The 23,493-nt window shown below is 42.3% G+C and overlaps 1 protein-coding gene across 5 annotated transcripts in view; it reads left to right on the top strand.

Annotated features, from left to right (window-relative positions):
- The window catches only part of Tnrc6a (trinucleotide repeat containing adaptor 6A), a 169,231-nt gene extending 145,963 nt beyond the window's left edge, over nt 1–23,268 (top strand). For 3 of the 5 annotated variants that reach the window (XM_057780009.1, XM_057780006.1, XM_057780007.1), the window contains 19 exons: nt 334–510; nt 1,538–1,713; nt 2,856–2,888; nt 4,331–4,411; nt 4,978–5,029; nt 8,170–8,312; nt 8,797–8,943; nt 9,104–9,241; nt 9,911–10,039; nt 10,727–10,804; nt 11,015–11,222; nt 14,058–14,189; nt 14,798–14,956; nt 15,418–15,558; nt 16,853–16,960; nt 18,105–18,326; nt 19,438–19,508; nt 20,009–20,148; nt 20,557–23,268. In XM_057780009.1, the coding sequence (XP_057635992.1) occupies nt 334–510; nt 1,538–1,713; nt 2,856–2,888; nt 4,331–4,411; nt 4,978–5,029; nt 8,170–8,312; nt 8,797–8,943; nt 9,104–9,241; nt 9,911–10,039; nt 10,727–10,804; nt 11,015–11,222; nt 14,058–14,189; nt 14,798–14,956; nt 15,418–15,558; nt 16,853–16,960; nt 18,105–18,326; nt 19,438–19,508; nt 20,009–20,148; nt 20,557–20,932 (2,711 nt within the window). In that variant the 3' untranslated portion in view covers nt 20,933–23,268. The remainder of the gene's footprint in view (nt 1–333; nt 511–1,537; nt 1,714–2,855; nt 2,889–4,330; nt 4,412–4,977; nt 5,030–8,169; nt 8,313–8,796; nt 8,944–9,103; nt 9,242–9,910; nt 10,040–10,726; nt 10,805–11,014; nt 11,223–14,057; nt 14,190–14,797; nt 14,957–15,417; nt 15,559–16,852; nt 16,961–18,104; nt 18,327–19,437; nt 19,509–20,008; nt 20,149–20,556) is intronic. The other 2 variants (XM_057780008.1, XM_057780010.1) reach the window with 2 other exon arrangements.
- The last annotated feature ends 225 nt before the right edge of the window (nt 23,269–23,493 follow it).

Below are 23,493 nucleotides of genomic sequence, written 5' to 3'. Positions count from 1 at the left end.
CCACACCTGCCGCCTCACATCACAAGCTTCTGTTCAGTTAGGAACTAACTTCATCCTCAAAGGAACAGGATTTCCTATAATTATTTAAAAGAATCTGCCCTAGCACCAGAAGGCAGTTTTGAAAGAAAAGGTTAAAACATTATACAGTTAAATTATATTACTGCAGAATAATTTATGTTCTTTATATAAAGTGTGCCTCATCTTGTCGCAATGTCATTGTTCAGTGTGTGACTGTGAAGTTCTTCGTCTTGTTTTCCAAGTATTTCCTTGTCCTTTATTTGTTATGCTTCTTTATATGCATGTTGATGACTTCTTTTCCCATACTTTCTAAAGGCTGGGGTGAGCCCTGGGGGGAGCCTTCTACTCCAGCCACGACTGTGGATAATGGAACTTCAGCCTGGGGTAAGCCCATAGACAGTGGTCCCAGCTGGGGAGAGCCCATTACTGCGGCATCCAGTGCATCCACGTGGGGCTCCACCTCTGTTGGTCCACAATCATTAAGCAAATCTGGTAAGTTATTTTTGTCTTTAGTAGCCATTTTGTAGTGGTACTGATGAACTCGTTAACTATATTTAAATAGTAGACTAGCGCTTCTAAATTGTCACTGATGTAGCTTTATGATATGATGTATTCTATATGATGTTCAATACATTTTTCTCAAAACTGTAACTACTAATGACTTATATATCCTCCACCTAATCTAATTTCTTTATTATCTCATTCAGTTATTTAAAACTGACTTAGCTTTCATGGCATTCAACCTGAAAGACTAAATATATATATATTTATAATACCTAGTTATTTACATATTATAAATAAATTATAAAATATATTTTATAATTTGTATAAATATTGATAATTTATTTATATAGTATAACAAATGTCCAAGCCATTAAATCTTAACTGGGAAGGACCCTGAGATACAGATGAGTGAATGTTGTTTTTTACCATGTTAGGGTTAGGATACCTTGTAGGAACCTCAAGGGCTGTGTGTGTGGAGATTAATTGCTTACTCCCTGTGACTTCAGTACTCTTTGACCAGTCTTGTAGAAACCTATAAAACTAATTCTTTTGAGCCTCATCCATCCTCTGTCCTTTGTGTCATTTTAAAGATCAAGAAGCTACCGTTGCCTGTGTCTAGTTACTCTCTGATTTGCCAGGTGGTGATGGTAACACACATTTAGGCCTAGCACTCAGGAGGCAGAAACGGGAGGATATCTGTGAGTTTGAGACCAGCCTGGTCTACAGAGCAAGTTCCAGGACAGGTTCCAAAGCTACACAGAGAACCCTGTCTCAAAAACCAAAAAGGGGGAAAAAAAGAAAGAAAGAAACCCTTTGATTTATGAAAACATGGGAAATTTCATTTGATGTTTTTTTCTAGTGAACTTTCAATGCAAAATAAACATGTTTTCTATTGCATGTATTTGAGAAGGTGTGTTGTGTTTAGCTCCAATGTCTCTGCACTGTGATAATGTTTGCCCTCTTGGAAGAATTGTTTCATTAAAGTCTGTCTTTGTATCACAAATCTACAATTCAGGGCCCAAATCTATGCAAGACGGCTGGTGTGGTGATGATATGCCATTACCTGGAAGTCGCCCCACTGGCTGGGAAGAGGAGGAAGATGTAGAGATTGGGATGTGGAACAGTAACTCATCTCAAGAGCTTAACTCATCTTTAAATTGGCCACCATATACCAAGAAAATGTCATCAAAGGTAAACATTTCAAGACCTTTGCTCTTGAAATTTTAAATCTGAAAGGTAGTTTACTCACAGAAAATTAATCTATTCTGCCCATTTATGGCAGTCAGTACAGTCCAGGCAACCCCCAACTTAGGTATAGCCTCTTGAATGGGCAGCTACCTAGAAAAACATAAGACCACAGGAACTTCCTTTCTCCCCACTGCTACAGCTTGGGATTTCTCTCCTCCTCAACTCCACCAGTACTGCTTGGGGCAACCCCAGCCCCAACCCCAGCCCCAGGTGGTCCAGCAGTGGTGAGGATGAAGAGAAGGGCAAATCTCCATGTTGACTCTCCATCTCACTGCCAGTTCATCTCCATCTTCATTTTACCTCCTCACTCAGAGTCCCAATTTTCCCCTTATCCAAAGTCACCATTCTCTCTATTCACTGGTCATCACTGTCCCTTCCTCATCCCTAGGGTCCTGTGATGAAAATCCCTAGGAAGGGCCCCGGTTCCAGATTGTGTTCCCATACCTGGCTTTACATGAGAAATGGATTGTATTTTTTCAACACATAGTCTTCTATATCCCAAGGTCTTCTGAAGTTTTGGAAATTGCACCAGTTTACCAAATATATCTAATGTAGAACCAGGTTTAGGAACTATTGGGTCCTGGGGAGTAGTATTGGGGGTTGGGGCCTGGAGGCAGAGTCTCCTGGGACATCTTTCAAAATAGGTACCCAGTCTCAAGTGACTCTGAAATGTCCTCATCACCCTTTTTGAGAATGATTGTCTTTGAGGACCTTGATAAGTCATATATTTAGTGTATACCTGGCCTAGCTCAAGGCCAAGGTTATTCCCTTTTAATCCTGGGATTCAAAGTCTAGGACCTGCCATTTTCATTTTATAATTTTTTTCATTTGGCTGGATTTGCCTATTGATGCCTGGCCATGTAGCTTATGATGTGCTTTTACATGTTTTACATAAATCATTGATTCTCATAACCTTCTGAGATAGGATACTGAGGAGGAAGTTGAGACTGGAAAAGGTGGTGACTTGCCCAAAGTTGCATAACTAGTAAGTGACAAAGCTTAGGACTTAAGTTTAGGTCTTGAGATTCAAAACCTTGTTCTTCCCACTGGACCATGCTGTTTTGTGACTTTGTCTTTCCTTACAGGGTCTGAGTGGCAAAAAAAGGAGAAGGGAAAGGGTGTGTAGCCTTTTTACTCTTTCTCCTTTGTCTCTACTAGTAAAATCTTTAGACAGCAACTGCAAACTCTTATTTAGCTTCTGCTGTGTGCCAGGTACTGTGCTTGGTGCTGGGGTTCCCATACACTGAAGAGTGGCCCCTTCAGGGGATCCTAGTCTTTGGCGGGGCATCAGGCGAGCTTCATGGGCTATCGAGCTCCACACAAGTGTGTGCTGGGATGTGAAAGGTGCCTGGGGTGGCCTGATAGAACTGAAAAGTCAATGTCTAAAAAGAAGTGACAAAGAAAGCTGGCTCTATAGTTAGATGAAGGAAAGAGAAAGTGTTATCATTCCAAATACTTGAGTTTCATTATTTACTAAGTATGGAGCCAGTGAAGTAGAAAGCAACTTCTATGGCTTTTTAAAAACTTAAAGAGAGCTGTCTAACATTAGTGTGTAAGACCAGCTGGAGTAGAGGAAGGACCCTAGGTAGGGATCTCAGGAGGCTACTACAGCATACCAGGTGGCAAGGAGAAACAGTTAGAAATGCATTTAATAATGGAAGGGGCAGAGATTGACAATTGTTCAGACCATGGGAGGCAGTGGAAGGGGGAACAGGAACCAGAGGTGCCTTCAGAATCTTTGGAGAGGGTTAGGTGCTTGCTTTAGAGCTCTGCCTTTGTGGGGAGTTAAGAAGCTGTGCTCTGTTTCACAGTCAGAAGGAACAGGTAGTAGCATTGGGAAAGAGACATGCATACCCAGAAGGTCCTTTGGTCATCACATCAATGTGAGGCCTAGGTCTCTGGCTTCCAGCTTCCCTTTGTGACTGCTGCCATTTATGGCCCTTTGGTTCTCTATGTAATTATCTGTACTGCGTAGCCCACCAAAGCAGCTCACATGCTGTTCAGGATATTGTGTTCTTAGCAACACAAATTGAAAATTTTAAAGACATTATGATATATAAATACTTAACAGGTACTTGGCGCGGGGGTCTTTGGTTTTTCAGCAGAGTGCTCATATTATGATTAAGTTGTGGATTAAATTGTTAGGACTAATTTGAGAACCTATTTATTGTTTTTTACTTTGGTATGAGAATTCTAAAAGTCCAAATAATGATATATGTCAGAGAGCACGGTCCATTTTAAAGTCTTCCTTTACACAGAGGCCCGTTTTTCTCTTCACGGGTCAGTAAGGCCCTTTGCTTTTGTCTTTTCCTTCTGACTGCCTGCCTTTAGAGATTTCTCTATACATTACAGCTATACCAGAGGACTGGAGCAAAGGAAGTTGAAAATCAAATGAGTTTATTTATTTAATTGCTAACAACTCTGGTAAGAGTTGATTGAAGGAGAAAATATTGGCTAAAAATAAGAGTTGGGAATTGTCTTGAAGTTTGATTAGTCCATCAGTATGTCCAGATAATTAGAGATGGCCATGGCATCTTCTCTACTCTTTTATTTTACAAAGGGAATGATGAAAGGTGGAAACAAACAAGAAGACGCATGGATAAATCCATTTGTTAAACAGTTTTCAAATATCAGTTTTTCGGTAAGTATGTTTTCTTAGTAGCCTCAATCTCTTTAGTGGTGGTTCATAATTTATCCCAGTTTTATTTGTTTATTTTCTTCACAATTATTCCTCATTGTTAAGTCTTTAAAATATGAGCAGAGGTAAGAGTAAAATTAGCCAGTCCTTAATTCTTAAATTTTATAATTTTCTGCACATTAAAATTACACTAAACCATAGTAAATAAATAAATAAATAAATAGATAAATAAATAAATAGATAAATAAATAAATAAATAAATAGGACTGGAGGGGAAGTTCCACGTTGAAGAGCACCTGCTGCTCTTCAGAGGGCCAGAGGTCTGTTCCCACCTTTTACTTGGGGGCGGTTAACAGCTACTTCCACTCTAGCTCCAGGGCATCTGAAACTATTCTGGCTTCTGCAGGCGATTCCAGACGTGTGCCAAGCATACATAAATGCAGACAAATTTAAAAAAGAAAAAAAAAAGTACGATCTGCTTGTAGTTCAGATGATGAAACACAGGGAAGTTCTTCACTCCTTGTGTTCTTTGGTAAAGTCTGCTAACACATTGCTTTTTCCAACTTCAGAGAGACTCACCAGAAGAAAATGTACAGAGCAATAAGATGGATCTTTCTGGAGGTGAGAGAAAATTAAATCATTCTGAGTTGGTGTTTATCACTGACAAGCCTAGCTGAGTTATGATCTTGCAGAAAGTACCCTCATCCAGTGCAGGAGAGCAGCCCTGGCTGCTCACCACAGACTTGTTGTTGCTGCACTGTGTGAGCACACGTGAGTAAAGTAGGTTTCGCTGTTCCTTTAAGGGACACATCACTGCGCTAGGTAGTGCTTGTGTCTGTCAGGCTCTGCTTCCCAAAGTCCCATCAAGAGTAGGGTTATTCAGGTGAAAGGTTTAGTCATCTAGATCAGAGGACGGTGCATAAAAAGACTTAGATAAATGACAGATACATCCCAAACCATAGTCAGAAATGCCAGCCAGTCCATGACTGAGACAATCAATCTAAATGTGGTGGTTTTAGGAAGGGAGGGCTGGGTAGTTGGTGCAGCCTGACTGGGGGGAGGTGCTGCATAACTAGATCAGGCTAAATCAAGAGTTAGGGTATTTTTACTTCATTCTGAAAATAGGGGGTTAAAAAGGTTTGATGTTGGGCTGGAGAGATAGCTCAGTGGTTAAGAGCATTGCCTGATCTTCCAAAGGTCCTGAGTTCAATTCCCGGCAACCACATGGTGGCTCACAACCACCTGTAATGAGATCTGGTGCCCTCTTCTGGTGTGCGGGCATATACACAGACAGAATATTATATATATAATAAATATTTATTTAAAAAAAAGTTCAGATTTTAAAAAAAGGGTTTGTTGTTGTTTTGGTTTTTTTTTGCAAATGTGTATTATTATAGTATTTTCATAAATATCAATGATTTCCTGTTGCTTCTGCTCTTTCCCCCCCTCCCTACTGGTCCTTTCCCCAAATAGTCCCTTTCTGCTCCCCCCACACACACACTGAGAAAGACAATGGAATGCCTAGATTAATTCAGTGGAGACTAGGATTAGGTTTAAGAGAAGTTGATAATTATTATAAACAGTTGGCTCTGGGAGGCGTAGGAGATTTTGTGATTTCCACTTTGCCCTTACAGCTTACTAAATGGTAGTATAATCAGAGCGGAAGAAAGACAGGGACGTGGGGGGTGGCAATAAATGGAGAAGGAAAGATGAGCATAAATTACAAATTATAAACTAACAAGGAGTTAGAGTAGCAATGGGTTTGCCTGTAAAAGGCAAAGAGACTGAGATGGTGCCCAGAAGAACACCCATACCTTGTATAGAGCTTTTGTACCTGCCTGCTTGCTTACATCATTTGGGGTACAGACTCTCCCGGTGCCTGGCTTTCTTGTACATTTCATTGGAACCAGATTTGTCTTGTTGGAAGCTTTATCCAGGACCAAGATCTAAAGAGCAGAAGCAGGAGTTCTGGAAGTGGTGTGGGTATCACTGAAAGGTCCACTACCTCAGACCTGTGGTTTCTGGCATATTGAGGCCCACGGACCATGTCCTGGAGAACAGAATTTATACTCTGGCATGCAAGCATACATGGAAGGAACGTTGTATACATAATAAATAAATTGTTAAAAAAAAAAAAAAAGAAATTAATGGCATTTTCAAAGGTGTTCTGTTTAAAGAAATTATTCCTTTTAAAGACTTTTTTACTTACTTGGAATAAGAGTGTTTTGATGCTGATAGACATCTCAACATTTGCAGAGAATCACTGGGTGAGATTCTAGGATTGAGGAACCTGTGTAGAACTAAGAGACGAAATCTTTGTGAAGAGATATGAGGTAGATCTGCTAAGTTAGCGTTCGGAATACAGGCTTTTGTATTTGGATGGTCACTTGAATGGGGACAGTGACATTGAAACCCCAGTAGTGAGTGAATGTTAGAGACACGTTCGAGTGCTCTCCACAGTGAGTACTGAGTAAACCCAGGTGTATATCCAAGGTAAAAGAGGTGATGCGTACTTGTGGAGAGGAAAAGAAAAGCCAGCCTTGCCAGTGGAATGATTAGGATAAACCATTGTTGAGTTCTCTGGGGTTTGTTGACTTAGGTAGGTAAATTAGAGGTTGGCAGTGTCCAGCAAAGATAAGGTCAGTCGGTCTTATGGCAGAGCAATCAGAACAAGAAGGGTAATAGGCAGAGAATATCTTGGTTTTTTGGGTTTTTTTTTTTTTTTTTTTAGAGAGAGAGAGAGTCTTACTATTATAGCTCAGACTGGCCTTGAACTCAGAGATCTGTCCACCTGCCTCTGTCTCCAGAATGCTGGAATTAAAGGTGTGCACCACCATGCCTAATCAGACAATATTTGATGTCTTATAGAAGTGAAGACATTGCCCTTTCTGGTCTCTCGCTTCCCCAGCTGCTTACTAGGGGCAATATATCAAGTTAAAAACATATAATTAGTAAGACTGAAACATTTAAGTCCCATTTGACACATAATAAGTATTCACTAGATGGTGGTTTATCAAAGTGGGGGGGGTTGTTATTGTGTTCTTGTTACTTGATAATGGAAATTATTTTTTATAAAAGCAAGCAGATTCAGGGTGGGAAAATGCTCAGTTGGTAAAGTTTTTGCTTCACAAACATGAGGACTTGTTGCGTTCCTCAGAACCCACAAAAGATACCAGGCATGCTGGCACGCACTTGTATTCCCACAACTGGAAAGGCAGGCACGGGAGGATTCCTGGAGCTGCCTAGCTAGCCAGTTTATCCTAACTGGTGAGGCCAAAGAAAGACCACATACATATATATAAAATACTAAGTGGATAAGAGATGATGTACGATTTCTTATGTTGCTTATTGTTAACTGCTTTCTGCTTACCAATCTCTTTTCAAGTTAGTTGGTTCATAAGATAGTACTCTGTGTTTGAAATATGTTATGTGTAACATCAGAATTTATGCAATAGAAATGTAGTTTGTTTTGTTTTTTGAGACAGTGTTTAGCTGTAGTTTTAGAGCCTGTCCTGGAACTAGCTCTTGTAGACCAGGCTGGCCTCGAACTCACAGAGATCCGCCTGCCTCTGCCTCCCGAGTGCTGGGATTAAAGGCGTGTACCACCACTGCCTGGCCTAGAAATGTAGTTTTTAACATGTGTTTATTGAAGCAGAAATTGTCTCATTTTGGAAATTGAGCATTTTGCTTTCTACGTAAATTTTTCTAAATGAAACAAATTGATTCTCTTCCTGCTGATAATAGTTTATTGCATTTATTAGGAATGTTACAAGACAAGCGAATGGAGATAGATAAACATAGCCTAAATATTGGTGATTACAATCGAACGGTCGGGAAAGGTCCTGGCTCTCGGCCTCAGATTTCCAAAGAGTCTTCCATGGAGCGCAATCCTTATTTTGATAAGGTACAATTTTTCTTCCTTCCTTCTTTCCTTCCTTCCTTCCTTCCTTCCTTCCTTCCTTCCTTCCTTCCTTCCTTTTTTCTTTATTTCTTTCCTTCTTTCCCTCTTTCCTTTTTAAAATTTCTGCAACTAATCAGCCATACCTTTAATAGCATAATATTTTAGGAAAAAAAATGTATGTAATATAAAATAAATATAAGCAAGTGTCTTTCCTATTAATGGGTTTTTGGTTTATTGTTTCATTTATATATATATATATCAGTTTAGCATAGAGGTTATGTGTATATTTTCTTCTTAATCCCATGAAATATGTGTTTGGCTCTTTTTATGTGCTCTAGAATTAACACTAATTTGATCTCTTCTGTTTTCTGGCTGTTTCCTGTTGGTGCTGGAATGTCATGTGACTTCTCCTCTGTTCCTGCAATGATTTCTCCCTTCTACTTGTTTGCTTGGCTGGTGTTACACATCTTTCTGTCTGTCCAATCAGGATGGCATTGTAGCAGATGAATCCCAAAACATGCAGTTTATGTCCAGTCAAAGCATGAAGCTTCCCCCTTCAAATAGTGCACTACCTAACCAGGCCCTTGGCTCCATAGCAGGGCTGGGTACGCAAAACTTGAATTCTGTTAGACAGGTAAGTCCAGATGTGCATTGTAGGCTTTCTCTTGAATGATCTGTCTTAGTAGTAATGTCTCTCTTGTATATGTAGTTGCTGTGTTTAAACAGTAGTATCATATAGTAATGAGTGTCTTTCTCTAAAGAATCACTTTGTTATTCTGTTGGTTGTTTTCTAGAATGGCAATCCCAGTATGTTTGGTGTTGGAAACACAGCAGCACAACCCCGGGGCATGCAGCAGCCTCCAGCACAACCTCTCAGTTCATCTCAGCCTAATCTCCGTGCTCAAGTGCCTCCTCCATTACTCTCCCCTCAGGTAAACAAGCTCCTGTTCCTCTTCTCCTCTTTTCTGGGGAAGAACCTTGAATAAGTTTGTGTTTGGAGGCTGAAGTGATGGCTGCTCTTCTAGAGGACCCATTTTGATTCCTACCTACATGGCAGCTCCCAGCTGTCTGTAACACTATTCCTGGAGAATCTGATGTCGTCTTCTGGCCTCTTTGGGCATCATGCATGCATATGATTCACTGAATACATGCACGCAAAACATTTATACAAATGAATTAAAATTTATGTTTGAGATGACCAGTGGACATCATAATAGTTACTGACATCTTAGGATACTGCAAGTACCATTTGACTGTTGTTGCAAAAGTGTGAGAGAAGGATTAAAGAATGGTTATTTAAATCTAAAATGTACCCTATTTTCTTTTTTTCTTTTTCTTTTTTTTCCTGTAAAACCTCTTCAGGAGGGCAACAGCAAAGTCAAATAGGATGGTTAGGATTTATCTTCGTCATTTTGACCTACTCTAAAAGAGTGTGTGTGGAATTGTTTCTTAGTTAAGAAAAATACACTTTGAGTGACTGTCACACCTCATAAAGGAGCTCACTACTTTTAACTGCCTAATTGATAATTAAATTGCACAGTATGCTTAGCTAGTCTGAGATATTGCAGCAACATTACTAACTTAACCATTGTGATCTCAAGGTTCCAGTTTCATTGCTGAAGTATGCACCAAACAACGGTGGCCTGAACCCGCTATTTGGCCCTCAACAGGTAGCCATGCTGAACCAGCTATCCCAACTAAACCAGCTTTCTCAGATCTCCCAGTTACAGGTAAGTATTTATTACCTGCTTGGTATGCAGTGGGGGTTCTGTAGCGGGCACTGCAGTAAACAGAGGCATTGCATCCATAGCCTGCATAGAGCTGACAGCCTGTCAGAAAAGATGAAGAGTGAGCCTGCGTGGAAGTTCAAGATGTTATTCAGGGGGGCTGGAGAGATGGCTCAGTGGTTAAGAGCATTGCCTACTCTTCCAAAGGTCCTGAGTTCAATTCCCAGCAACCACATGGTGGCTCACAACCATCTGTAATGAGGTTTGGTGCCCTCTTCTGGCCTGTAGGCATACACACAGACAGAACATTGTATACATAATAAATAAATAAATTAAAAAAAAAAAGATGTTATTCAGGGGAGATCCAGCAAGGGAATATAGAAAGGGAAGCATGATTAGGAAAAAAATAAGCCTGTTAAAGTAAAACTGGGGGGTGTTTCATTGGTAGAGATTAACATATGCAAAGGCCTTGTTTCTGTCCATAGCATTGCAAAAGATAGATTGAACCAAAGACAGGGTTTTTGCAGAATTTCTGGAAACTAGATTGATATTCCAAGGAAGAGGTTTTTACTACATGAGGCAGGACTTGGGTATGTAGTATAGTCCTATAGGTTCACTGACCATAGTCATCCTTAAACATTCTAATCTGTAACAGCTAAACAGTGAGAACCCTTTTCCATCTTCTTTCAGCGATTGTTAGCGCAGCAGCAGAGGGTGCAGAATCAGAGAAGCGTGCCTTCTGCTAACCGACAGCAGCAAGACCAGCAGGTAGAAAGCCCTCTCCACTGGTTAATGAAAGGATTTTATTAAAATTTAATGAAGTGTGCATTTTTAGTCTGTTGTTTGTCCAGAAGTTATAGTAACTATAGAACTTTGATTGGTGTCCTTCCTTCTGGAAGGAGGTGAGTTCAGAAATAAAGAGTGTGTACCTGTGAAGATTCACGCTCACATTTCTCCTGCCTATTTTGCTGTTTGAAGGGTCGACCTCTTAGTGTACAACAGCAGATGATGCAACAGTCTCGTCAACTTGATCCAAGCCTGCTGGTGAAACAGCAGACTCCGCCTTCTCAGCAGCCGCTCCATCAGCCAGCCATGAAGTCCTTCCTTGACAATGTCATGCCCCACACTACACCCGAGCTGCAGAAAGGGCCATCGCCAGTAAATGCTTTCAGCAACTTTCCTATAGGTGAGTTCCTGTTTGGCCACTACCCAGGTTACCTCCACTGCCTTTGCAGCGCTGTTCTTCAGCACAGCGCTGGCCTTAGAGATGCTACTTATTGGGGAGTAACTTGTACGATCTCCTAGATTAAGCTCATCTTCGTGCTTCGGGGATGGAGTCTGTGTGTTCACAAAGACCACAGTATTTTAGAAAGTTGTTCTCCTGATGAGAAAAGGATAGACTAGAGGGCACACTTGTTCTCAGATGCAGACTGGGATGTGCAGGGACAGAAAGTCTGATGACAGTGTCACTAGGAAGAGAAATGATAAGCAGGTGCTGCTTATGGGAGATACTGGGAATAAGCCCATTAGGTTTGTATTGAATTAAGAAAATAGGTATGAGGAACTTGTCTCTTGTTTTCTCCTAGATCACTAGTCTTTTTTTTTTCTTTTGGATTTTCGAGACAGGGTTTCTCCGTAGCTTTTTGGTTCCTGTCCTGGAACTAGCTCTTGTAGACCAGGCTGGCCTCAAACTCACAGAGATCCACCTGCCTCTGCTTCCCGAGTGCTGGGATTGAAGGCGTGCGCCACCACCGCCCGGAGATCACCAGTCTTTTATTCACTGAGGAAATTTAAGGCTTGCATGTTTTCTCTTCCCCGGGTTCCTATGTTTGGATTCTTGGTTAAGCATAGCTCATTAATTTTTTTTTCTAATCCCTCTCCTGCCTGAACAATAGTTTCATGTAAATGAGCCATGTTGTTGTTACCCCAGCTCTTCTGAAGGCCTTAATTCTCATCACATATTCTGGGCTGTACACAGCAGCTGGAGTCTATGTTGTTCCTGCTGGTATTGCTCTCTGACTGGGAGGTTTCTAATTTGGTTCTTCTGATGTTATGTAATAGACTCTGTGCTAGGGCAAGAGTCCTTGGGATTGTTAGCAGAAACAGTCCCCATGTCAGTTACCACTGCTAAATACTTTAGAAGGTGCTGAAGTTGAAGGGAAGTGATTCCACTTGACAGATACGGAACTGTGGAGAGCAAGTTGCAATGTTTCATCTCCAGGTGGCCTTTCCATTCTGCTTCGCCTACATAGATACTATACTATAGCCTGTGAGCAAAATTTGGCCCACTGTCCAGTTTAACAAGGTTTTATTGGAACAGAACTAACTATGTTACTTCTTTTTTTTTTTTTTTTTTTTTTTTTGGTTTTTCGAGACAGGGTTTCTCTGTGGCTTTGGAGCCTGTCCTGGAACTTGCTCTGTAGACCAGGCTGGTCTCAAACTCACAGAGATCCGCCTGCCTCTGCCTCCTGAGTGCTGGGATTAAAGGCATGCGCCACCATCGCCCTGCTTTACTATGTTACTTCTTTAACATAATGTCTGTGGCTGCTTATGCATAGTAACATAGGAAAGGCTGTGTAGCCCATATATTCTCCAAGCTACCTTTTGAAACTTTATGCAGAGTATTTGCAAATTCTTGGTCTAAATGACAGGTCCAAGAGCAAAAGTTTGTTTTCCACAAAAAATGGAATGTAGTGTTGAGCAGCGGGCTGCGTTCCCGCCCAGCTACTGCATGGCTAGCTTTACACCCGAAATAACAACACACAAATTGTATTCTTTTAAACACTGCTTGGCCCATTATTTCTAACATCTTATTGGCTAACTCTTATATCTTGATTAACCCATTTCTAATAATCTGTGTAGCACCACGAGGTGGTGGCTTACTGGGAAAGATTCAGCATGTCTGACCTGGTGGCTGGATCCATGGCATCTAACTTACTTCCCTTCTTCCCAGCATTCTGTTCTGTTTACTCCACCCACCTATGTTCTGACCTATCCAGCCAAGCAGTTTCTTTATTAATTAACCAGTGGAAGCAACAGATAGACAGATGACCCTCCTCCATCAATGGAACTGGGAATAATTTAAAAGAATTTATACTACAGTCCTAATACCGTATTTTAAGACCATTGAATTTCAAACTTGAAAATAAGAACTACTTGGGACAGTGTTTAGACTTTTGTTTCATGACAAACATTTGAAGTGATTCTAGTGCTCGTAGTACCTAGATCACACTTTCAAAAACACTGGCTTTCTATCAGTTTTCTGACTATAGTTTATAAAGCAGAATTATCTGTCCTTAGACCAAGAGCTTATCTGAGGAGATCATGCTTTATCAGCAAAGACTCAAATAAATTGTGCTTAACAGATATGGGAGTCTTTCTTTCAGGTGGCCATTGTTGGAATTAGGATAAATAGCATCTTTCGGCTAGTCAGCCATCTGTAAAGTAATGAACTTGAAATCAAGAACTGACAATTGAGAGTGATCATACATTATACATGACAGTCTGGGAAAATAGTTAAACTTTGAGTACAATTACAAACTGTATATAGTCCTCTTAAAACTTTTTTCTCAGAGCCGGGCGGTGGTGGCGCACGCCTTTAATCCCAGCACTTGGGAGGCAGAGGCAGGCGGATCTCTGTGAGTTCGAGACCAGCCTGGTCTACAAGAGCTAGTTCCAGGACAGGCTCCAAAACCACAGAGAAACCCTGTCTCGAAAAACCAAAAAAAAAAAAAAAAAAAAAAAAAAAAAACTTTTTTCTCCTATTCTGTGAAGTTTTTAAATGATAAAGCTTGTATGGATGAATAGTTTTACACATATACAGCCCTTGTGATTTGAAAGCACAGTACTGTGTAACATTAGAGGACCTACTGAGCCACACGCCTGTGATTGGACTGCGTATGTGTGTTTGCTGAAGGACATTAGGCAGCATTGAAAACAGTTCCTGTATATAATTTTTAGAAAGTAGAAATTTGTGGAAGTAAAATGTCCTATTTTATAATTTTTAAATTTTATTTTAAAGGCTTGAACTCAAACTTGAATGTAAATATGGATATGAACAGTATTAAAGAACCACAGTCAAGACTAAGGAAGTGGACTACAGTGGACAGCATTTCTGTGAACACATCTTTGGATCAAAACTCCAGCAAACATGGTATCAATTATAGTCTTCTACTTCTCTTGGGGGAAAAAAAATGTGGGGTGGGTATGGAGGTAAGATTGCTTAGTGGGTGAGTGTGTTTGTCACCAGGTCGTACAACCCGAGTTCAGATCTAGAACCACATGATAGAAAGAGAGCCAACTCGACCCAGTTGTCCTCTGAACTTCACGTATACACTACACACAGAAACACATATGTATAAAATAAACTAAATAAATAATAAACCCGGGTAACACAAAATTTTGACCTTTATCTCTTTTGTGTTTATGTATTCCAGCACAAAGTTAGTAGAGATAGAGACCTAGCACTTGGGAGAAAGATTTTGTCTTCATCAGAATGAAGTATAAGCAGAGGGGCACAGAGAAAGGAAAGAACAGGAAATATCCTGGAGCCACTATGGTTTTCCACCCACTCTTCATGTGGTGTGGTGTGCTGTCTGTCACAGAGCACTGAGTGCTTCTTTTTTCTTGCATCTTTACATAATAAACTGGGCAGTTTGGCGCTTACATCCCTAATGAGAAGCTTTACTCCATTTGCAAAACTAAGAAGTGACTATGCCAGTGTAGCTTGCTTACATTTCGTCGTCATGGTTTTCTTTGTAGGTGCTATTTCAAGTGGTTTTAGGCTGGAAGAATCTCCATTTGTTCCCTATGACTTTATGAATAGCAGTACTTCACCAGCCAGTCCTCCAGGTTCAATAGGAGATGGCTGGCCACGTGCCAAATCGCCTAACGGCTCTAGCAGTGTTAACTGGCCACCAGGTAAGATGCTCATAGTGCCTCTGTGATGTCTGCTTTCACCAGTGGTTTAATCTGGTTTTATGATCAGAAGTGCAGCCTGACACAGTGAAAGGGCAAACATTGTCTGCATGCTCCGGTTCCTCTGCTCCAAGTAGTGATCATGGCGTGCTTCACTGACCTGTGTGGAAGTCTCCGAGAGTCCCCTAGTCGGTGGTTGCTCTCTGGCTCTGTCAGAGGATTCGCTTGACACCGAGGCTCACTGGAAGTGCATCTCTGGCCTGCCTGAGTTTCTGCAATGCTATAAAGATAGAAATTTAGAGAAATTATTTCATTTGTATAAATAAGCAAGTTTATATAGGGCTATATATAATCCTGTCACCAGCCTGGCCTTTTAGAAGGCATTGTTACATAGGTTTTAGGAATGATTGGATATTTAGTTTGTATTTTAAAGTCATGCACTAAATTTGAATTTCCGTTTGCAGAATTTCGCCCTGGTGAACCATGGAAAGGTTATCCAAACATTGACCCTGAAACTGACCCTTACGTCACTCCTGGCAGTGTCATAAACAGTCTTTCGATTAATACTGTGCGGGAAGTTGATCACCTCAGGGACAGGAACAGTGGTACGTAGGGCCTGAGTTGTGCAACAGCATGGGATAAGAACGTCTCGAGGTGGCTGGTGAGAGCAGGGATTTCCTCATTCCTCACATCCACGGGAACTGGGACATAGAAAAGCAATTAACTGTGGCCACCTTTAAGATGCTGAGGATTTGTGGCTTGAGTAAGTGAACACCAAGGACATGCAAACATTTGCTTTCTGATAATGCTGTCAGCGACTGCCAGATGGACAGTTCACTTATAGTCAACAGTGTTGACATGCTTTCCTCGGGAGAAACAGCCTGGGCTCTCAAGGCTTCAAACACTGAAACTCACGTATTTTCTAAAGGGCTGTCAGGTGAAATTACCCTGTAACTATCGTGGGGCTGTTTTCCACCTTAGGCATATGTGAATGTTTGTCTGTTATTTTGTACTAGAAGAAAAATTAATGAAACGAGTTAGTGAAACACTAAAATAACTGAAAACTTGTAGTATAATTTACAAAGGAAATTCAAAAGTGTCAACTGTTTATACTAATATGAACTTATTAAGATAGCAAGTATTTGCCACATCATAGTGCTAATTGAAGAGTCCTATCACCCTGATATGGCAGAATCTACCCAACAGCTGTGTTAGAGTTAGTGAGAGCCAAGACAGCAGAAGATAGTGATGCACAAAGCCAGGCTAAAGGGAGTTAGAAAAGAGTTGTTTGCTTATAGAAACTGCTTCTTTGAGGGTAGAATGTTCTGAAAGTTGAAAGGAAAGATGAAATTTGATATTAAAGGAAGAACCACCACTAAAAGTTTAGAGCTGAAGGGCCCATGTATCTAAATGATGTGTAGAATAGACTCTATGGGAAGCTAGTTGAGACTGTCTTAGTGACCAGGTGACAGTCAAGTCTAGAGCTAAACTAGAGGAAAGGGGTATGTTGAACATGGGAAAAGACTACAGAACCCAGATATGGAGAAGGCAGAAGCCCTGGATCTTGGGTAGTGTGTGACAGGGTACGTTGGTGGCCTGACTTGCCAGTAGAAAGTTGTCATTCAGAGTCTCAGGCTAGGAGCAGCAAGAACAGCCTCTTCAGTGCCCAGTGCTTGAAGGAGAGCCTGGGTCTCCTAGTCGTTGCTCTATTCTTGGGGAGCAAGAAGGAAATGCCTGTTTTGAGCCAGGGCAGAAACAATCAGCAGGAAGGAAGCTGCTGTCTTGGTTCCCATCTTTAATCTTTAGTCTTGTTGGCTTCTATCTTGAGGCATGCTGTGACCCTGCAACTTCTCAAACACTATGCCCTGCTCTGGGAGCTAATTGGACTCTCTTCTGCAGGGTCATCCTCATCCTTGAACACCACGCTGCCTTCAACTAGTGCCTGGTCATCCATTCGTGCCTCCAACTACAATGTTCCCCTCAGCAGTACAGCACAAAGCACTTCAGGTGGGCCCTCTCAGGAACAGCCTGGTGGTTACGTTTCCTCTTGTCTTCTCGGGTAGTTGGGGAATGTTTGTGATCCTAGGAAAGTGTTGCAAGCATTGTTTCTCCCCTTTTAAATTTGCAGTTGAGCAGTCGTGTAAAACAGTTCACCTCTACCACACAGCTCTGTCATCTAAGACTCCTCAGCCCTGTGATAAAGTAGAGTTTAATCCAGAGCATACTGAAAGCCATCTGCCTTCATTTATTTAATTCTCAATCCTTCGCAGACTGATAGTTGTACAAAATGCAGGAAACAGGAATTTGTAGGCATTGCCAGAATGAGTGTGCCCTGGAGAAGTAGGCCCCTGCAGGGAGCTAGGTGGCTGTAGTCCTGGGTTTTCACTATGAATCTGTTGTTGCTTGGGTAAACTGTGATATGGCCAGACTTCCTTCAGCCACACTGGGAGGAGTCATGACCTAATGGCCATGCACTTTGTAATAACTCAGGTCTGAATGCTCAACAGTTGTTGAAGGGTTTCCCCTCCCTCCTCTCCCCAGTCTTTCAGTGTTGTTTATGGCACCGTTATCTCTCAGCTCCGTCACTGCGCACCCACAGCTTTAGCTCTGCTCTGAGCCAGCAAGAATAGGTCGCATCCTGGTTGTTTTTAAGCTAGAAAGGGCCTACATTTGCACCCTAGCTGGGCAGATCGTTTGCCTTTCTGAGAACACCGAGAAAGCCTTGCAGCCAGTCAGCATTTCCCACAGCGCTTTCCTGAATCGGGAGACTGCTGTAGCTCTTCTCCCAGGAGCAGATGATGAACTAAAAATGTGTCTGCTGACCTTGCCTCTACTCAGTAGCCCGGTTGGCCTGGGAGGCTGCAGATGTGAACTCTCAGTCGTCTCTTGTGATCTCAGAGAGCAGCTCTATGCTTGCATAGTCTCGAGACAGTAGCAGATGAAAGTCCTGAGGAAGGAATCGCTGTTTGGGGGTTGTTTTTCTCCTTTAGGCCTTTAGTTACGTTTTGGGTTTTTTGATAGTTTCTGTTTGTTTGACACACTTTTCATGGGACAGTGGATATTATTGTATAAATTCTCTTTTTCTAACATTATCCCACCTTCTTCATTTTTTTTTTTAATTTTCTTTTTTCCTCCTTTCTCCTTTGAATAGCCAGAAATAGTGATTCCAAATTGACGTGGTCTCCTGGTTCAGTTACAAACACCTCTCTGGCTCATGAGCTGTGGAAAGTCCCTTTGCCACCTAAAAACATCACTGCTCCGTCCCGCCCACCTCCGGGGCTGACTGGTCAGAAGCCACCCTTGTCTACGTGGGATAATTCCCCCCTTCGTGTAGGTGGAGGATGGGGAAATTCTGATGCCAGATATACCCCAGGTAAGACACGGCTGCTATGGTGGTTGATGATGAGCTGTTTGCTGACTGATGGCATTGCCAACCCTGTCAGCTGGGAGGCCGCACCCTGGGAAGGTGGGATGAGCTTGAATAGGTTTTATAGTTCATTGCCACGTTTTGCAATTTTCTTGAGAAGTCTTGACTAGTTTCCTTCAGAATGTTTACCCAAACTTGTATGGCGATACATGCCTGAAATCTTAGCACAAGGGGAGTGAGGGCAGGAACATTAAGGAAGTTGGTATCATTTGTTCATGAGACCCTGTCTACATAAAGAAGAACGCTTACCCAATGGTAATGTAATGGTCGATGGTAATGAGAGTGGGGAAGTAGCCTTTTTTCAGACGTTCTTTGGGAAGACATCTTAAGTGTCTGTTGGTTTCCTACTCATGGCAGGCTTGCAGAGCAAGGCTACTATATAGAACATGAATTGCAGAGGCTGTATGGAGGACAGCGCAACTGAGCCTTGGAGAGTGGGCTTGTTTGTGTAGTAGCTTGGCCTATCCCAAGAATGACCATGAAGTTTGCTGTTTAAGCAGACATTTGAAAGTGGAAGGGGGTGCTATTGATCTTTAAACTCAAGCACACATAGGTCAGATTATCCAGAACTACAGTGATGTGATTGTGAAATACCTGTAGGTAGTCATGGGTGGTTCTTGATTGTGTTGAAAAGTTCTTCTGCTAGAGTGAAAGTGATTGCCATGGGGCCATGTAGGAAAGCTAAATGGGGTACCCACATGGTAACCCAGACAGAATCAAAGACCGAACAGTTCAGCCCCCCTAAAGCTTCCCATCTTAGGGTACATGCAGGGACACTTCCCTGAGGCCTGCCTCTAGGAGCAAATTTTGTAGAAACGATGCCAGAGAGGTAGAAAAGCATTGTGGCTTATCTGCCTCACAGAGAGAGTCACCTATAGTAGTGATCAATGCCCGATCCAGACTAGAGTGAGCTGACATCCCACGCCTGTTTGTTACACTAAGGGGTAGACAAAGGAGATGGGAGCCCTGATGACTGGAACTAACTGTCATTTGCTTGGGCTGTGTCTGTCCTAAATAGTCACAGTGGTAGAGTGCTGACTTCCTTTCTCTTTGTTAGGTTCCAGCTGGGGTGAGAGCAGCTCAGGGAGAATAACGAATTGGCTTGTTTTGAAAAACCTCACACCTCAGGTAAGGAGGCACCTATCTGACATACACGGTGGACGCGGGAGCATGGGAACACTCTGCTGTTCCAGGACAGGGCCTGTCAGTGGTCATCAAGGCTGGGCCGAGCATGATACTCAGTTGTCTTGGGTCTGATCCACTGGTTTTCATGCTGTTATGTTTAGACGAGCCACAAAAATGCAGGTGCCTCCATCTCACCCAATGCTGACTGAGTAGTGCTGCCCTGGTGGCCTGGGCTTTGCAGGCGTGTTTGTGGGATTGTGCTGCACCTCCAAAAACCTTGGCTTGCCCTTCTATATCTGAGCATTTTCTTAGCCCCTGGGCTACCCGCCCACCCACTCCCCTATAGAGCCTTCAGGTCCTGTTCTGGAGCAGGAGCATGGTGGCTTGTCACATAGCTCTAGGCCCAGTGGACATAAGGGGTGCTGAACCTGGCATTAGAAGGACCGGGGCACCTCCTGAAGGCTCTTTCAATGAAGCTCCTAACCTCAGCCTGCTCTGTCTAGATTGATGGCTCAACTCTGCGCACCCTGTGCATGCAGCATGGTCCACTGATTACATTCCATCTGAACCTTCAACATGGAAATGCTCTGGTCCGTTACAGTTCAAAAGAAGAGGTAGTGAAGGCACAAAAGTCTCTGCACATGTAAGTTGCCTAGTCTCCTATTAGGGAAGGTCTGGGGGAAATGTGAGTAGAAACTCAGCCCAGGATCCCTGTATAGACCTGGTCAGCGTGGGCCTGGAGAGACTGAGGTGGAGGGATCACTTGAACCCAGGAGTTGGAGGCCAATGCAGGAAATACAACAAGACCCTAGATAAAAAATGAAAATAAAATCTCAAGGAAGTGGAGAACTGCTTGTGTTGCCTGCAGGAGACAAATCATGGGGTCCAGACACCCCATGATTCTTTCTGGGCCACACACTGTGGGTGTGGGGCAGGCCAGGCTCCTTCTGCTCCTTCTTGATTTTTTTCCCTCAGAGCAAGTCCCACTGCTAGTTAAGTTTGTGAAGCCATGCAGTCAGAAGGTCTTCTCATCTTGTGCCCTCTCCTCCAGGTGTGTGCTGGGGAACACTACTATTCTCGCTGAGTTTGCCAGTGAAGAGGAGATCAGTCGCTTCTTTGCACAAAGTCAGTCTCTGACCCCTTCTCCTGGCTGGCAGTCTCTCGGGTCCAGCCAGAGCCGGCTGGGCTCCCTCGACTGTTCCCACTCATTCTCCAGCCGGACCGATCTCAATCACTGGAATGGTGCTGGGCTGTCGGGAACTAACTGTGGAGACCTTCACGGCACTTCCCTCTGGGGGACCCCACATTATTCCACAAGCCTGTGGGGTCCCCCAAGCAGCAGCGACCCCCGGGGAATTAGCAGCCCATCCCCCATTAATGCTTTTCTTTCTGTTGACCACCTGGGTGGGGGTGGAGAGTCCATGTAACCGCATAGGTGTAGACGCAAACTGTGACCTCAAGAAGAGAAGGAAAGGAGCACTAAGTTGGGCTCGCCGCCTGCAACCAGGGCCACCTGTGGGAACAGCTATTTTCTGCACATTTTCCACTTTGTTTTCCCCAGAACATATCAGTTTGAATACTTGAATCATGCAGGCCAATATTATAATGTGAAAGGGTATCTATCTATTTACACTCCCAAATAGCGCCATACAGCTAACCGTGTGGAATTGAGCTCACTTGTGGATTCATCATGTTTAGCCTTCAGATTCCTTCTTTCCTTCATTTCCACCCCCACCCCCACCTTTTATTTTTATTTGTTTTGGTTTGGTTTTTTTTTTTTTTTTTTTTTTTTTGCAAACATTTTTGGGCTGATGTATGAGCTTTTACCTTTGCACTGAGTGATGTTCTCTCCGTCTAATCGGCAATGTGGGGGGGCAGCTGTTCCAGTGTAAATGTTTACTCAAGGATGTTCTTAAAGGCGAGCGCTCTCTACTCTGCCTCATGTTGCCTACCTTATTGTGGTATCGTGGAGTTTAGAAGATCAAGTTAAGATACTGACGTAGGATTCTTAAAGTATTGCACCAGTTTTTTCATGTAGTAAAACTAAAGAATTTTCGCTCTACAGTTTGAGAAACTGTGGCCACCGCTGTGACCTGCAGCCCGCCTGCTGCCCAGGACGGGCCCTGCACTTTGAACAGGCTTTCCATGTTGTTTTGAAGGTTCCCACGGTGAACCTTCTTGTTTACAGATTTTTTGTTTGTTTTTTGAGAAAAAAAAATGTTTACTCTTCCATCATTTAAAAAAAATTTAAAAGACAAAAAAAAAGAGGAGGGTGGTTTAAAAGACGCTTTCTATCTCTGGGAAAAAGAGCAGCATTTGGCCATGTTCTTCTGTTTTCTATCCCTATCCTAAATCAAAGAGCATGGTTCTCAGGAAACCAGTTCCCCATCAAAAAATCTTGTAGTTTCTTATAGGAAAAAAGAAAACCCTGACTTTTAGCACTGATATTACGTATTGCTCTGTTCAAGAATTTTCTCTGCCAAAAAAAAGAAAAAAAGAAAAAAAAAGAAAAAGAAAAAAAACCGCTTCGAGCTGGAGTTGCCGTCTGCTTTCAGATGCTGTCCTTTATTAGTGAGTGATGATGGTTTGCTGATAATCACTAGGTGACTTTTTGTAACCCCATCAGTGGCTCTCATGTCCCTGCTCTCTTGTGACCGTGTTCATGTTTAACTGTTGTACCTTAAAGCCGAGATCAGTAACTATGCATACTGTAACCAAGACATTGGGCTTACAGAGTTGTTTGTTGTATAAAAAAAATTTTAAATGTTGTTGCAAACTAACGAGTTACAGACCATTTTAAAATTTCTTTCCTCCCCAGCTCCTGTTTTTTTGCCCACAAATGGTATTATAATGCTTGCTTAGTCAAAGAAGAGAGACTAAACAAGGGTAAACTTTTAACAGTACAGAATATGCCATCATTTCATTGCCTTGATTCTAACTGTTTGTGTCCTAAGATGCAAAAGAGGTCAGTGGCTTTTAACTGTTTACAAATAGGATGTGATTGTAGATGTACAGTTTGGTTGTGTTGAATTATGAGATCTTCAGATAATAAACCATGACTTTTTTGGCTGCTCAACATTAATTGTCTCTTTTTTGTGAATTTATTTGTAGGCTTTTTATAATGAAAGTTACAAAGTCGCTGCACATGAGGCTCTTCTCATAGAGCAGCAGATTAAAAATCTAAGCAAATATTTGAACATTTTACCTGAACTTCTCCACAATCACCCTGAGATAATGTGAGAACAGTGGAAGCTGTAGCTTGCTCCCTCCTCCCCCGAGCATCTTTGGGATCTTGTTGCTCTTCTGTGGCTTCACCTTCCCCACCATCTGTGCCCATCTCAAGCCTCAGCGGGACCATTCGGAACATGAAGCTTAGTGACTTGACAGCATCCTAGCGTTAACCTCTCATACCTCTCACACAGTGGGGATGCCTCCGCCGTGCCCCTCGCTCCCTGCTGCAGGAGCCCAGGGCAGAACTGTGTCTGTATTCCAGTGTATGACTTCAAATCCCGCTCCAGCTTGCCAGCTGTACGCTATTGTCGGACACCGTAGCCTAAGCAGATGTTCAGTGATTCATTCGGTGTGTATTGACTTCCATGCTGGTTTTTCCAAAACCAAAGGTAGCTTTGAAAAACCATGTGTGGAGATGTTCAGAACATTAAGCCGAGTGACCTTTTGGGGCTTTGAGTAGTATATAACTGACTTCATAACTTCGTTAATTGTATTGTTAAAAGTGTTTGGGAGTTTTTTGCGCTTGTTATGTGGAAATAAAGTGTTTGGTTTTAAAAAAAAATTCAGTGGTTTTGATATTTACCTCATTTTTTTTTTACCTCATTCTTAATAACTTCTCTATTCTCTTGTCATTCTTGAGTCATTCTGAGTCCCTCTCCTTTACCAGTACCTCATTCTTGGTCATCGCTTCCCACTGACCCGGCTGACAGACCTCAAGTTCCTTGTGGCCTTTGGGAGTCAGCTTGGTGGAATGTGC

The sequence above is a fragment of the Chionomys nivalis genome, chromosome 8 (genome assembly GCF_950005125.1).
Source record: "Chionomys nivalis chromosome 8, mChiNiv1.1, whole genome shotgun sequence".
NCBI lineage: Eukaryota > Metazoa > Chordata > Mammalia > Rodentia > Cricetidae > Chionomys > Chionomys nivalis.
This window is presented reverse-complemented; position numbering and strand designations above follow the sequence as displayed.